The sequence below is a fragment of the Orycteropus afer genome, unplaced genomic scaffold, assembly GCF_000298275.1.
Source record: "Orycteropus afer afer isolate SDZICR_OR568_19922 unplaced genomic scaffold, OryAfe1.0 scaffold00099, whole genome shotgun sequence".
NCBI classification, from domain to species: Eukaryota; Metazoa; Chordata; class Mammalia; order Tubulidentata; family Orycteropodidae; genus Orycteropus; species Orycteropus afer.
This window is the reverse complement of record NW_006921686.1, coordinates 7767934-7779410: the sequence shown is the minus strand read 5'-3', so window position 1 is coordinate 7779410 and position 11477 is coordinate 7767934. Positions and strand designations below refer to the sequence as shown.

General features: G+C 62.6%; 1 protein-coding gene across 1 annotated transcript in view; it reads left to right on the top strand.

Annotated features, from left to right (window-relative positions):
- The window catches only part of CIC (capicua transcriptional repressor), a 23541-nt gene extending 13092 nt beyond the window's left edge, over window positions 1–10449 (top strand). Inside the window, exons 2-20 of the mRNA XM_042781224.1 lie at window positions 2157–2306; window positions 2396–2630; window positions 2713–2842; window positions 2944–3126; window positions 3222–3387; window positions 4210–4412; window positions 4500–4725; window positions 5136–5239; window positions 5485–6715; window positions 6802–6989; window positions 7371–7492; window positions 7590–7756; window positions 7850–8143; window positions 8235–8560; window positions 8909–9156; window positions 9259–9410; window positions 9490–9621; window positions 9846–9977; window positions 10082–10449. Of these exons, the coding sequence (XP_042637158.1) occupies window positions 2157–2306; window positions 2396–2630; window positions 2713–2842; window positions 2944–3126; window positions 3222–3387; window positions 4210–4412; window positions 4500–4725; window positions 5136–5239; window positions 5485–6715; window positions 6802–6989; window positions 7371–7492; window positions 7590–7756; window positions 7850–8143; window positions 8235–8560; window positions 8909–9156; window positions 9259–9410; window positions 9490–9621; window positions 9846–9977; window positions 10082–10449 (4757 nt within the window). The remainder of the gene's footprint in view (window positions 1–2156; window positions 2307–2395; window positions 2631–2712; window positions 2843–2943; window positions 3127–3221; window positions 3388–4209; window positions 4413–4499; window positions 4726–5135; window positions 5240–5484; window positions 6716–6801; window positions 6990–7370; window positions 7493–7589; window positions 7757–7849; window positions 8144–8234; window positions 8561–8908; window positions 9157–9258; window positions 9411–9489; window positions 9622–9845; window positions 9978–10081) is intronic.
- The last annotated feature ends 1028 nt before the right edge of the window (window positions 10450–11477 follow it).

The window sequence follows — 11477 nt, the reverse complement described above, 5'->3', positions numbered from 1 at the left end:
GCTGAGGAGGCGCGAGTCCCGGCCGGGTCTCCCCGCGCCGGACCATGTACTCAGCCCACAGGCCCCTGATGCCCGCGTCCGGCGCGGCCTCCCGTGGCCTCGGCATGTTTGGTCAGTATCGCATGCTGGAACTGCAGGGGTCAAGGTATCGGGGGTCATAAGTATGGAGTAACGGTGATGGGGCTCGGGATGAGCATGATAAAAGCAGAGTAGAGGGGCCACGGGAAAGTTACAGAGCTCGGCCGGCCGAGCCCAGTGGTTAGTGACAGCAGGTGGGAGCGGAGCGGGTTGGAGTGAGGAATGGGGAGTACCTGAGGACAAGTGTGCCCTGTAGGTGATGGGCTGTAACAAGCTCGTTGTAAGAAGGTTCGAGGTGCGAAGTGACTGGCTTTCCGGGGGCCTGGGTGGGGCTTGGAGCCGCCTGAGACTTGCTAGGCATGGAATGGAGCCGGGTAAGGGGCTGCTTTTGAGTAATGGGGCTAAGGACAGGGCTGGGAAGCAAGTGAGTCCCGGTTTGTTCAGAACAGAGTGATGGTGAGGTGTGCTTTGCAGAAGACAGGGAGAGACTGGAGGAGCTTGGAGGGTAGTTCGCTGGAGAGGGCAAGGGGCAGGTCCAGAGAACTGCCCCTGTGTTGTCAGCTGGGTGCCCGGCTCCTCCTTCCCTGTCCCCCCAGAAGATGAGAACACCCTGATGAGAGAGATCTTTGTGAACAGAAGCACAAGTCCCAGTCCCTGGCCGCTGTTAAGGGTTTGTGGGCCCAACAGGCAGTCCCTGGGCGCTTTTATGGGATTTGAGGGCTCAACAGGCTTTTGGGTCTCTTGTGCCCCAGGGTTAGGGGATGGGGTTGGCATAGGGTCTTGAGCTCCTTCCAGGACTGGGTTCCTTATTTTTCTTCCATTTCTTTGATACCTGCTTTATCCTTTGTGAGCCCCTCTGAGAGTCAGGTCTGGAGGCCAGTGCCTCACACAGAGCCCCCTCAGCCCAGGCTTCTGAAAGCCTAGGGAAGGGTCACCCCGGGTCAGGTTGATCTGGAGCAGGGGGGAGGCCTGGAGTGATGGAGACCAGAGCTAGGGCGTTTCCCTCCTGCCCATCATGGTCCCCTTAGCAGGGGCCTCCTCTGCTGGTTCCACTTCCCCCAGGAGCCGTACACTGAGAGGGGAAGCCTGCTCCTGGCCAAGGCTTGTCGCAGGAGCCCAGCCAGGGTGGGTCCCAGGGCTTTCCCTTCAACCATTCAGCTTCTGAGGCTGAAGGTGAGACCCCGGGCGCTGACCCCCACGGCGAGGGCAGTACCTTGTTGTGTGTATTCTTAAGGAAACACCTGGCACTTTCGTGTTTCTTGAGCTGAGACTTGTAACGTTCTGTGTGCTGTTCCATTGTCTGTGCCTTGTCTTCTGGGGAGGTTACCACACCCTCCCTCCTTTCTGGGCAAGGGGGCAGGACCAGGGTTAGGCTAAAGATAAGCTCAGAGGTTTAGCGGGAGGAAGGCTGGGAGGCCTCGTCGGGGCTGGTAGATTTTCTTTGGTGGGGGATGCTGAAGCCACCTGTGTTCAGCCCAGGAAGCTATGGTAGGTCCGAGTCCCTGGGGTCTGTGGTAGACGGAAGGAGGCAAGGAGAAAGACCCGAGACTCCCATACCTTATGGGTAAAGGGTAGAGATTCGGGGAGGAGACAAGGCTATCTGCCTGGAGGAAGGGAAAAGGAGGGGGGTGGCAGTTCGAGGTCAAGGTGAGGGACTGACAGCTGGGGAGAGAGAGATGGCTGGGGATGTGGCACAGCCGGGCGGGGGGCGGTTCCCCAGCACGGCTGAGGTCTTGGGGCCTTGGGAGTGTGGGCTGGCAGCCAAGCATGACCTGGTTTGTGGCAGGAGCTGGTCGTTCCTCTGGCCTGGTCCCTTGTGGCAGGGCTGGCGGGGGATGGGGTGTGAGTACTATCTCTCTTCCCTGTTTTTTCTCTTTTCTTTTTTATAAACCTAGAAACCTTTGAGGGGGAGGAGGTTTTCTCAAGTAATGTTACGTGGATGTGCCCAAGAGGCTTTGGGATTGGGGAAAGGGTATGAAGAAGGGGTGGAGCCACGTCCTTGAGGGAGGGGTAGCGCTCGAGGTGGGGGTCAAGGCCAAACGTGCCTGCTGCCCAGCTCACCTGGCTCCTTCCCACAGTGTGGACGAACGTGGAACCTCGCTCCGTAGCTGTGTTCCCTTGGCACTCCTTAGTGCCCTTCCTGGCTCCTAGCCAGCCTGACCCCTCAGTGCAGCCGAGTGAGGCCCAGCAACCTGCCAGCCACCCAGTGGCCTCCAACCAGAGCAAAGGTGAGAGCTGGGGGCCCATGGGAAGGTATGTGGAGGAGGTCTGGGGGTCCAGGGGGTTCCACGTCTCTGACCCACCTCTTTGTCCCCAGAACCTGCCGAGTCGGCAGCTATCGCTCATGAGCAGCCACCCAGCGGGACAGGAAGTACTGACCCTGGGCGGCCCCCTGCAGCCACATGCCCTGAGAGCCCAGGGCCCGGACCCCCACACAATCTGGGGGTGGTGGAAGCTGGCAAAGGTCCCCCTCCCACTACTGAAGAGGAGGCCCCTGGCCCTCCAGGAGAGTCGCGGTTGGACAGTGAGACGGAGAGTGATCATGATGACGCGTGAGTATACTGAGGCCTGGGACTGGGGGTGGTGAGGCGGCCAGAGACGTAGTCCTCACTGCCCCTGCCTCCCCCACCACAGCTTTCTCTCCATCATGTCTCCTGAGATCCAGTTGCCTCTACCACCTGGGAAACGCCGGACCCAGTCCCTCAGTGCCCTGCCCAAAGAACGGGACTCATCTTCTGAGAAGGACGGACGCAGCCCCAACAAGGTACCGCATCCCTAACTGTCCTCTGCTCACCCTGGGCCCCTCCCCGAGGCTGTGTCCTTGGCCCTAACCATCCCGTCATCTTGGGGCTGTCTCTACCACAGCGGGAGAAGGATCATATCCGGCGGCCCATGAACGCCTTCATGATCTTCAGCAAGCGGCACCGGGCCCTGGTCCACCAGCGTCACCCCAACCAGGACAACCGCACCGTCAGCAAGATACTGGGCGAGTGGTGGTACGCCCTGGGGCCTAAGGAGAAGCAGAAGTACCACGACCTGGCCTTCCAGGTACCGCGCACCCCCGCCTCATCGTGCCCCGGGCTGCCCTGGCTCCACTCTGGTGGAGTGAGGGTGAGAACCGTCACCCTGCCCTCTTCTGCCAGGTGAAGGAGGCCCACTTCAAGGCCCACCCGGACTGGAAATGGTGCAACAAGGACCGGAAGAAGTCCAGCTCGGAGGCCAAGCCCACAAGCCTGGGGCTGGCCGGAGGGCACAAGGAGACCCGGGAGCGGAGCATGTCGGAGACGGGCACGGCCGCCGCCCCTGGGGGTTAGCTGACCAGCCCCTACTCTGCTGCCCCACCACCCCCTCCCCAAGAGCCACCAGCTCCCCCTCCCTCGTTCACCCCTGCACTGGCTGCTTCTCTCTGCCCAGTGGCTGTTATCTGATGATTCTGACCACAAAGAAACTGGCCATTTTTTCACATGAAGGAGGCTAGGAGCTCCAGGCAGATAAAATTCCCAAATGGCAGTCACATCACTAGCTGCCAATTTATGGAGCACTTAGTACATGGCAGGTGCCAGGGCCTCAAGGAGTGTGTAATCTCTAGTAGTGACAGCCACATCCTCTTTCCCAGATAAGGTCACTCGGGCACAGAGAGGTCAAGTTCAGCTCCCAACACTGTAGTTGGAATCACTGTAGCTAATAACACTCCTGATGGGCCACTTCTATCTTTTGAGGGTATCTGATGTGCTCAGCACTGTTCTGGGGTACTTTGCTGAAGTGATTTTAGGGGTATGGTTCTACAACTTGATTAAGGTAGGAGTGTTCCTTTCCGTCTGAGGTGGGGACTCTGAGACTGACGGGCCAGTGCCCAGATACCTATTGCCACACAACCTACTTCCAGGCTCTCACACTCTCGGGAGGGCTACCTTCCCTTGAGAAGTGGACTTGCTTCCTGCTGCCCCAGAGGGCAGTCCCCAGCAGGGAGGAGGTGCTGGGTTGGTGGGTGGAGTCTTTCCCAGCAGGTGAGCCAGGAGTGCCAGCCTGCTGTTCTCCCAGTGCTAGAAATACCTGTGGCCCCCTCGACCAGTGCAGTGCTAGGGAGAGGCCCGGCCCCTGTGATTCTTCTCTCTGCCCTTCGCTCTACAGTGTCGTCGGAGCTCCTGTCCGTGGCAGCCCAGACGCTCTTGAGCTCAGACACCAAGGCCCCGGGCAGCGGCTCCTGTGGGGCAGAGCGGCTACACACAGTTGGGGGCCCTGGCTCAGCCCGGCCCCGTGCCTTCTCCCACAGTGGGGTCCACAGCCTGGACGGCGGGGAGGCAGACAGCCAGGCACTGCAGGAGCTGACTCAGGTCTGCGCTGTACACCCCTGGGCGGTGCAGAGAAGTCTGCCCAAGGTGGCAGCCCTGGCTGAGCCCTCCCTGCCTCCTGCCCTGCAGATGGTGTCTGGCCCAGCGTCCTACTCTGGCCCAAAGCCCACCACCCAGTATGGGGCTCCAGGCCCCTTTGCAGCACCTGGCGAGGGAGGTGGCCTGGCGGCCAGTGGGCGGCCCCCACTGCTGCCCACCCGAGCCTCTCGTTCCCAGCGGGCGGCCAGCGAGGATATGACCAGTGATGAGGAGCGCATGGTGATCTGTGAGGAAGAAGGAGATGATGATGTCATTGGTGAGCAGAGCAGGGCTCAGAAGCCTGCCCAGGGGCTTTGGTGAAGCCTGAGGGGGGGGTGTGTGGAGATTTTGTCTGGGTTCCCACGCCCCTTCTTTTTCCTTTCACGTTTGTTTGCACTTGCATGGGTTCGGTTCAGGCCCTTTCAAGTAAACCCAGCCCTGCTCTTGGGAGGCCCCAGCCAGGCAGGAAACTCAGAGGACACAGGCCTGACCAGACCGTTAGGCACAGTGTTAGATGCTCTGACCCTTGTTAGGCAGGGAGTTCGCCTTGGGCTGAGCAATAGGGTCCCTGGACAACACTCCCTGCCACTTGGGGCAGAGCTGAGGCCAGAACCCTGGCTCCAGACTGTTCCTCTGGGGCTGCCCTGCACCTGCCCCTTTGCTGACACGGTTCCCCCGTGCCCCCAGCTGATGATGGCTTTAGCACCACTGACATTGATCTCAAGTGCAAGGAGCGGGTGACTGACAGCGAGAGCGGAGACAGCTCTGGGGAGGACCCCGAGGGCAGCAAGGTGAGGGGCTGGGGCGTGGCGCTGTCTTGGCGAGCTCGCTTCCAGCAGCGGGGACGAGCTTTTCCTCTTGTGGGGGCGACTGAGGCCCAGAGAGGGCAAGCTGCTTGTCCTGTGGGCGTCGGGTCCCAGCTGACAGGGGTGCAGGCCTTGGCTGACCTGGCTGATGGGCGGGTGGAGGTAGGTAGGGAGTGGCTACCCAAGTGCCTGAGCACCCTGACATGGTGGGACCCTCTTCTTCTACCCAGGGCTTTGGCCGGAAGGTGTTCTCGCCTGTGATCCGCTCCTCCTTCACCCACTGCCGTCCGCCCCTGGACCCTGAGCCTCCTGGGCCCCCGGATCCACCTGCAGCCTTCAGCAAGGGCTACGGCCCCACCCCATCCTCGTCCTCCTCGCCTGCCTCTGCCTCACCTTCTTCAGCCACCACCTTTTCGCTGGGCTCGGGAACCTTCAAGGCCCAGGAGGCAGGGCAGGGCAGCACAGCAGGCCCGTTACGGCCCCCGCCCCCGGGGGCTGGGGGCCCAGGGACACCTTCAAAGGCTACCCGGTTCCTACCAACAGATCTTGCCACCTTTCGACGCAAGAGACCTGAAAGTGTGGGGGGCCTGGAGCCACCAGGCCCCTCCGTCATTGCGGCACCTCCCAGTGGGGGAGGGAGCATCTTGCAGACACTGGTCTTGCCCCCAAACAAGGAGGACCGGGAGGGCAGCAGAGCCCGCATGCCCTCGGCCCCAGCCCCATCGCTGGCCTACGGGGCCCCAGCTGCCCCCCTGTCCCGCCCGGCTGCCACCATGGTCACCAACGTGGTGCGGCCTGTCAGCAGCACTCCTGTGCCCATTGCCTCTAAGCCCTTCCCTACCTCCAGCCGGGCAGAGGCATCGCCACATGATGCCACAGGTGCCAGGACTGAGACAGGCACTGGAACCCGGGCCCCTGGGGGCTCCCCACTGGGCGTCAGCTTAGTCTATTCGGACAAGAAGTCAGCAGCTGCCACCTCACCAGCCCCACATTTGGTGGCTGGGCCCCTGCTGGGCACTGTGGGAAAGGCACCTGCCACTGTCACCAACCTACTGGTGGGCACCCCAGGCTATGGGGCCCCTGCACCCCCGGCTGTCCAGTTCATTGCCCAGGGGGCCCCTGGCAGTGGGGCTGCTCCAGGCTCAGGAACAGGTGCTGGGAGTGGCCCCAACGGGCCAGTGCCCCTGGGCATCCTGCAGCCAGGTGCCCTTGGCAAGGCTGGGGGGATCACCCAGGTGCAGTACATCCTGCCCACGCTGCCTCAGCAGCTTCAGGTGGCGCCTGCCCCAGCAGCGGCCCCTGGCACCAAGGCAGCAGCTCCCAGCGCCCCTGCACCCACCACCAGCATCCGTTTCACCCTCCCGCCGGGCACTTCCACCAACGGCAAGGTCCTGGCCGCCACCGCACCCACTCCTGGCATCCCCATCCTGCAGTCCGTACCTTCTAACCTGCCCCCCAAAGGTGAGGCCTGAGCTGGGCAATACAAGAATGGCCAGAGTCCTATTCTGCCTCCTGGTAACCTTTCCTGCTTGTCTCCTAACTTGTAGCCCAGTCGGTGTCTCCCGTGCAGGCCCCACCCCCAGGGGGCTCTGCCCAGTTGCTGCCTGGGAAGGTCCTCGTGCCCCTTGCGGCCCCTGGCATGTCAGTGCGGGGGGGAGGGGCCGCCCAGCCCCTGCCCTTGGTGAGCCCACCCTTCTCCGTCCCCGTGCAGAATGGCGCCCAGCCACCCAGCAAGGTGAGGACAAGCTAGGTCTCCGCCTTCCCCTCCTGCCCCTTCTGGGTGTGTGTTCACGTGGCTTCCATATCTCTCGTGTTGGGTCTTCATTGAACTGTCTCTTTTTCTTCACTTCTGCCTCTGTGTCTGAGACTTTGTCTTCCTGGATGGTTCTGTGCAAGCCCTTTTTCTTCCCTGATTGTCTTTGGTGCCTGTATTTTGTGCCCTTTCTGTCTTGTCCCCCCACCTTTGCTGTTCTCTTTTTTGTTTTTTTGCATCCTGTTCTGGTCCCAAATCCTGCATTTCCTGACCTTGCTTAGAGCCGCCCGCTAGGTCTTGGTCCTCCCCTGCCCCATCTCAGGGTCATGGCTCACTCCCACCTGTGGGTACTCTGGCCCACAGATTATCCAGCTGACCCCGGTGCCCGTGAGCACACCCAGTGGCCTGGTGCCACCCCTGAGCCCAGCCACGCTACCTGGACCCACCTCTCAGCCCCAGAAGGTCCTGCTGCCCTCCTCCACCAGGTACACAGTTGAGCTTGTCCCCCCAGAAGCCAATCCAGAGAAGGGGTTGGATGGGGCCGGCTCACCTCACTCCTCCCCTTTCTTCTCCCTGTGGCAGAATCACCTACGTGCAGTCCGCAGGTGGGCATGCGCTGCCCCTGGGCACCAGTCCTGCATCCAGCCAGGCTGGAACTGTCACCTCGTATGGGCCCACGAGTTCTGTAGCCCTAGGCTTCACTTCACTGGGGCCCAGTGGCCCCGCCTTCGTGCAGCCCCTGCTCTCAGGTGAGGGGCAGCCTGGCAGGCAGTGCTGGGGACCCAGGGTAGGGCTGGGGCAGTCTAGGCCCTGACTCTTGGTCCCTTCCCTTTCCCTTACAGCAGGCCAAACCCCACTGCTGGCTCCTGGCCAGGTGGGCGTGTCGCCTGTGCCCAGCCCCCAGTTGCCTCCTGCCTGCGCAGCCTCTGGAGGTCCCGTCATCACAGCCTTTTACCCTGGCAGCCCGGCGCCCACCTCCTCAGCACCCCTGGCCCAGCCGTCCCAGGCCCCCCCTGGCTTGGTCTACACCGTGGCCACCAGCACTACCCCCCCTGCTGCCGCCATCCTGCCCAAGGGCCCACCGGCCCCTGCCACTGCTACCCCAGCCCCCACCAGCCCCTTTCCTAGTGCCACAGGTAGGTGTTGGCCAGCCCAGGGTAGGGGAGTTGGGGCACCCAAGGGAGGGGTTCTGGTCAGGCTTGGTTCACAGGTTGCTTCTTCCCCCAGCAGGCTCCATGACCTATAGCTTAGTGGCCCCCAAGGCCCAGCGGCCAACCCCCAAGGCCCCTCAGAAAGTGAAGGCGGCCATCGCCAGCATTCCCGTGGGCTCCTTCGAAGCAGGTGCCCCTGGGCGGCCTGGCCCTGCACCCCGGCAGCCCTTGGATCCTGGACCAGCCCGTGAGCCAGCTGCCCCTGAGTCTGAGCTTGAGGGGCAGCCGACAACTCCAGCCCCTCCACCACCCCCAGAGACTTGGGCTCCCACGGCCCGGAGTAGCCCTCCACCACCCACACCTGCTGAGGAGCGGACCAGCGCCAAGGGCCCCGAGGCCATGGTGAGAACATGGCGGGCCGTTGGGGGGAGTAGGCTCCCACTTGGGGTCGAAGTCTTCGCCTTCTCTTCTGCTCTTTTTCCCTGCTCACCTGTCCAAACATGCCCTTGTGTGTCTCTGGGGTTAAAGGCCTTTTCCCTGCTGTCCCTCTTGCACATCTGTGCTACCTATAGCCCTTTGTATCTGAGTCCCCTTTCCGGCCTTCTCAAGCCCGTGCGATTGGGTCTTTCTCACGAAGCACGGGTCTAGCTGAGTCAGCATCCATCTGTTTCTGGCTGTACCTTGGCCCACCTGCTTGTCCTGGTGCATCTGAATCAAGTGTCCTCTGTCTCCCTGCCCGTCCCCACTCAGGCCAGCAAATTTCCCAGCTCATCTTCAGACTGGCGTGTCCCCGGGCTGGGCCTGGAGAGCCGTGGGGAGCCTCCCACCCCTCCCAGCCCAGCCCCAGCTCCGGCTCCTGGTGGCAGCGGCAGCGGCAGTGAGGGCAGCAGTGGGAGGGCGGCCGGGGATACCCCCGAACGGAAGGAGGGGGCTAGTGCTGGCAAGAAGGTGAAGGTGCGACCCCCACCCCTGAAGAAGACCTTCGACTCTGTGGACAAGTGAGCATGGACCAGGGGCCTTGGTGGAGTGCGTGGGGCTGGTGGGCGAGTGGGCAGCTGCCAGCCGGGGCAGGGGGGGTGACCCTGCCAGCTCTCCAGCAGGGTCCTGTCGGAGGTGGACTTCGAAGAGCGGTTCGCTGAGCTCCCTGAATTTCGGCCTGAGGAGGTGCTGCCCTCCCCCACCCTGCAGTCTCTGGCCACCTCGCCCCGGGCCATCCTGGGCTCCTACCGCAAGAAGAGGAAGAACTCCACCGGTAGGCGAGTGCTGGTCATCCAGGTTTGGTGGGGCACACGTGGGGGCCGCCTCCACTGAGCCTGCTTCTGTCTGGCCAGACCTGGACTCAGCACCCGAGGACCCCACCTCGCCCAAGCGCAAGATGAGGCGGCGATCCAGCTGCAGCTCTGAGCCCAACACTCCCAAGAGCGCCAAGTGTGAGGGAGACATCTTCACCTTTGACCGGACAGGTGCAGGAGCTACGCAGGCAGAGCTGTGGGGGCCCAGAGGACGGGAAAGGGGTGCAGGGGGAGGGCTGGGTGGGTGTCGGGGAGAGTGGGACTTCCAGTGCATTCCCTTTCCTTTGCCTTGCTTCAAACGGACTTCAGCGAGGGCGAGGGTGCTCCCATGGTGTCAGGGAGGCTCGGGCTGCTGCGGTAGCCTTGACCTGGGCCCACTCCTGCCCTGCTCCCAGGTACAGAAGCCGAGGATGTCCTCGGGGAGCTGGAGTACGAGAAGGTGCCGTACTCGTCGCTGCGGCGCACCCTGGACCAGCGCCGGGCCCTGGTCATGCAGCTCTTCCAGGACCATGGATTCTTCCCCTCAGGTGAGCCCATCTGGGGCCGGGCACCCAGCCCAGCAGAAGCACGTGGGTGGGCCCTGCCTGCACACCTCAGCCTGCCCGCCCCAACCCCTCACCTCTGTCCCCAGCCCAGGCCACAGCCGCCTTCCAGGCCCGCTACGCCGACATCTTCCCCTCCAAGGTTTGTCTGCAGCTGAAGATCCGCGAGGTGCGGCAGAAGATCATGCAGGCAGCCACGCCCACGGAGCAGCCCCCGGGCGCTGAGACCCCCGTCCCTGGACCGCCCCCCGCTGGCACCGCTGCTGCCCCTGCCCCCACGCCCAGCCCCGCTGGGGGCCCTGACCCCACCTCCCCTGGCTCGGACTCTGGCACGGCCCCAGCTGCCCCACCACTGCCTCCACCCCCAGAGCCTGGGCCCGGGCAGCCTGGCTGGGAGGGTGTCCCCCAGGTCTCCCCCCCACCTCCGGGTCCCTCCACAGCTGCCACAGGCAGGTGAGGGACCCCTGAGAAGATCCCTGGACCCACAATGGCCCCCTCAGGACATGGACAGTATGTAGGTGGCAGGAATCGGGGGGGCAGGTAGCCATCCTGCCCCCCAGTAAAGCCATTTCGTCCTTGACCGTTTGGGGCGGAATGAGGCCTGCTCCTCTTGTATATATCCCCTCCCCCCCAGCTCCCTCCCTGTGGTGGGGGGCGGCTGAGGGGAAGCAGGGGCAGTCTCCCCACATCGAGCCCCTGTACAGAACCTGGAGTGTGTGACCTTCAGACCTTTTTCACTTGTACTTTATGCAAAATGGCTCGTGTGAGGGCTGCACGCTGGAGGGTAGTGTGGGCCTTTGGCCACAGGGAGGCACCTGTGGAATAGGGGGAGTTCATGCACCCCTTTTTTCCCCAGAGGGGCTGGACTCAGGTTAGTTCGGGGGTGGGGGACCTGCACTTTGCCACAGGCGTGGGGAGGGTTCTCTCCCCACCCCCTCTGCCTTCCCAACTTGGGTTGTACTTTCTAAGAAGGTGACCCCCCTATACCCTCCCCCCACCCCAGAACAAAACATGTTGATCATGTGCAATATTTCTTACTGTGCCGAAGCCGCGATGACCGAGATTAAAGCTGTTTAACACACCTGTGTGGCTGCTACTTTAAAGAGGGGAGGGGTGCTTGTGCCAGTCCTGGTCCCAGGTGGCTGTCAGCACCACTCCATGAAGCATGGGGCAGGACAAGCTGTGCCCCTCCCCCAAACACCAGCGGGGGGTCTGTGGAGCCCACCCCTTCAGCCTGGGAGCGCTGATCTCAGAAGTGCTCAGGGAGAGTCCCACGGTGCCTTTCTGAGCCACCCATTACCTTGGGGAAGGCTCGAGATACGCCAAGGAAGGCCACTAATTGCTATCAGGTCGCTGAAGACTCGGTCACTGGGCCTGTGTGTCTGCGTCTCTGTCTGTCAAGGGCACACCTGTGCTCCACAGGGTCTCCAGTGCTTGACTTTCCTGGAAGTCAATCACCAGGCCTTCCTTCCGAGGTGTCTGACT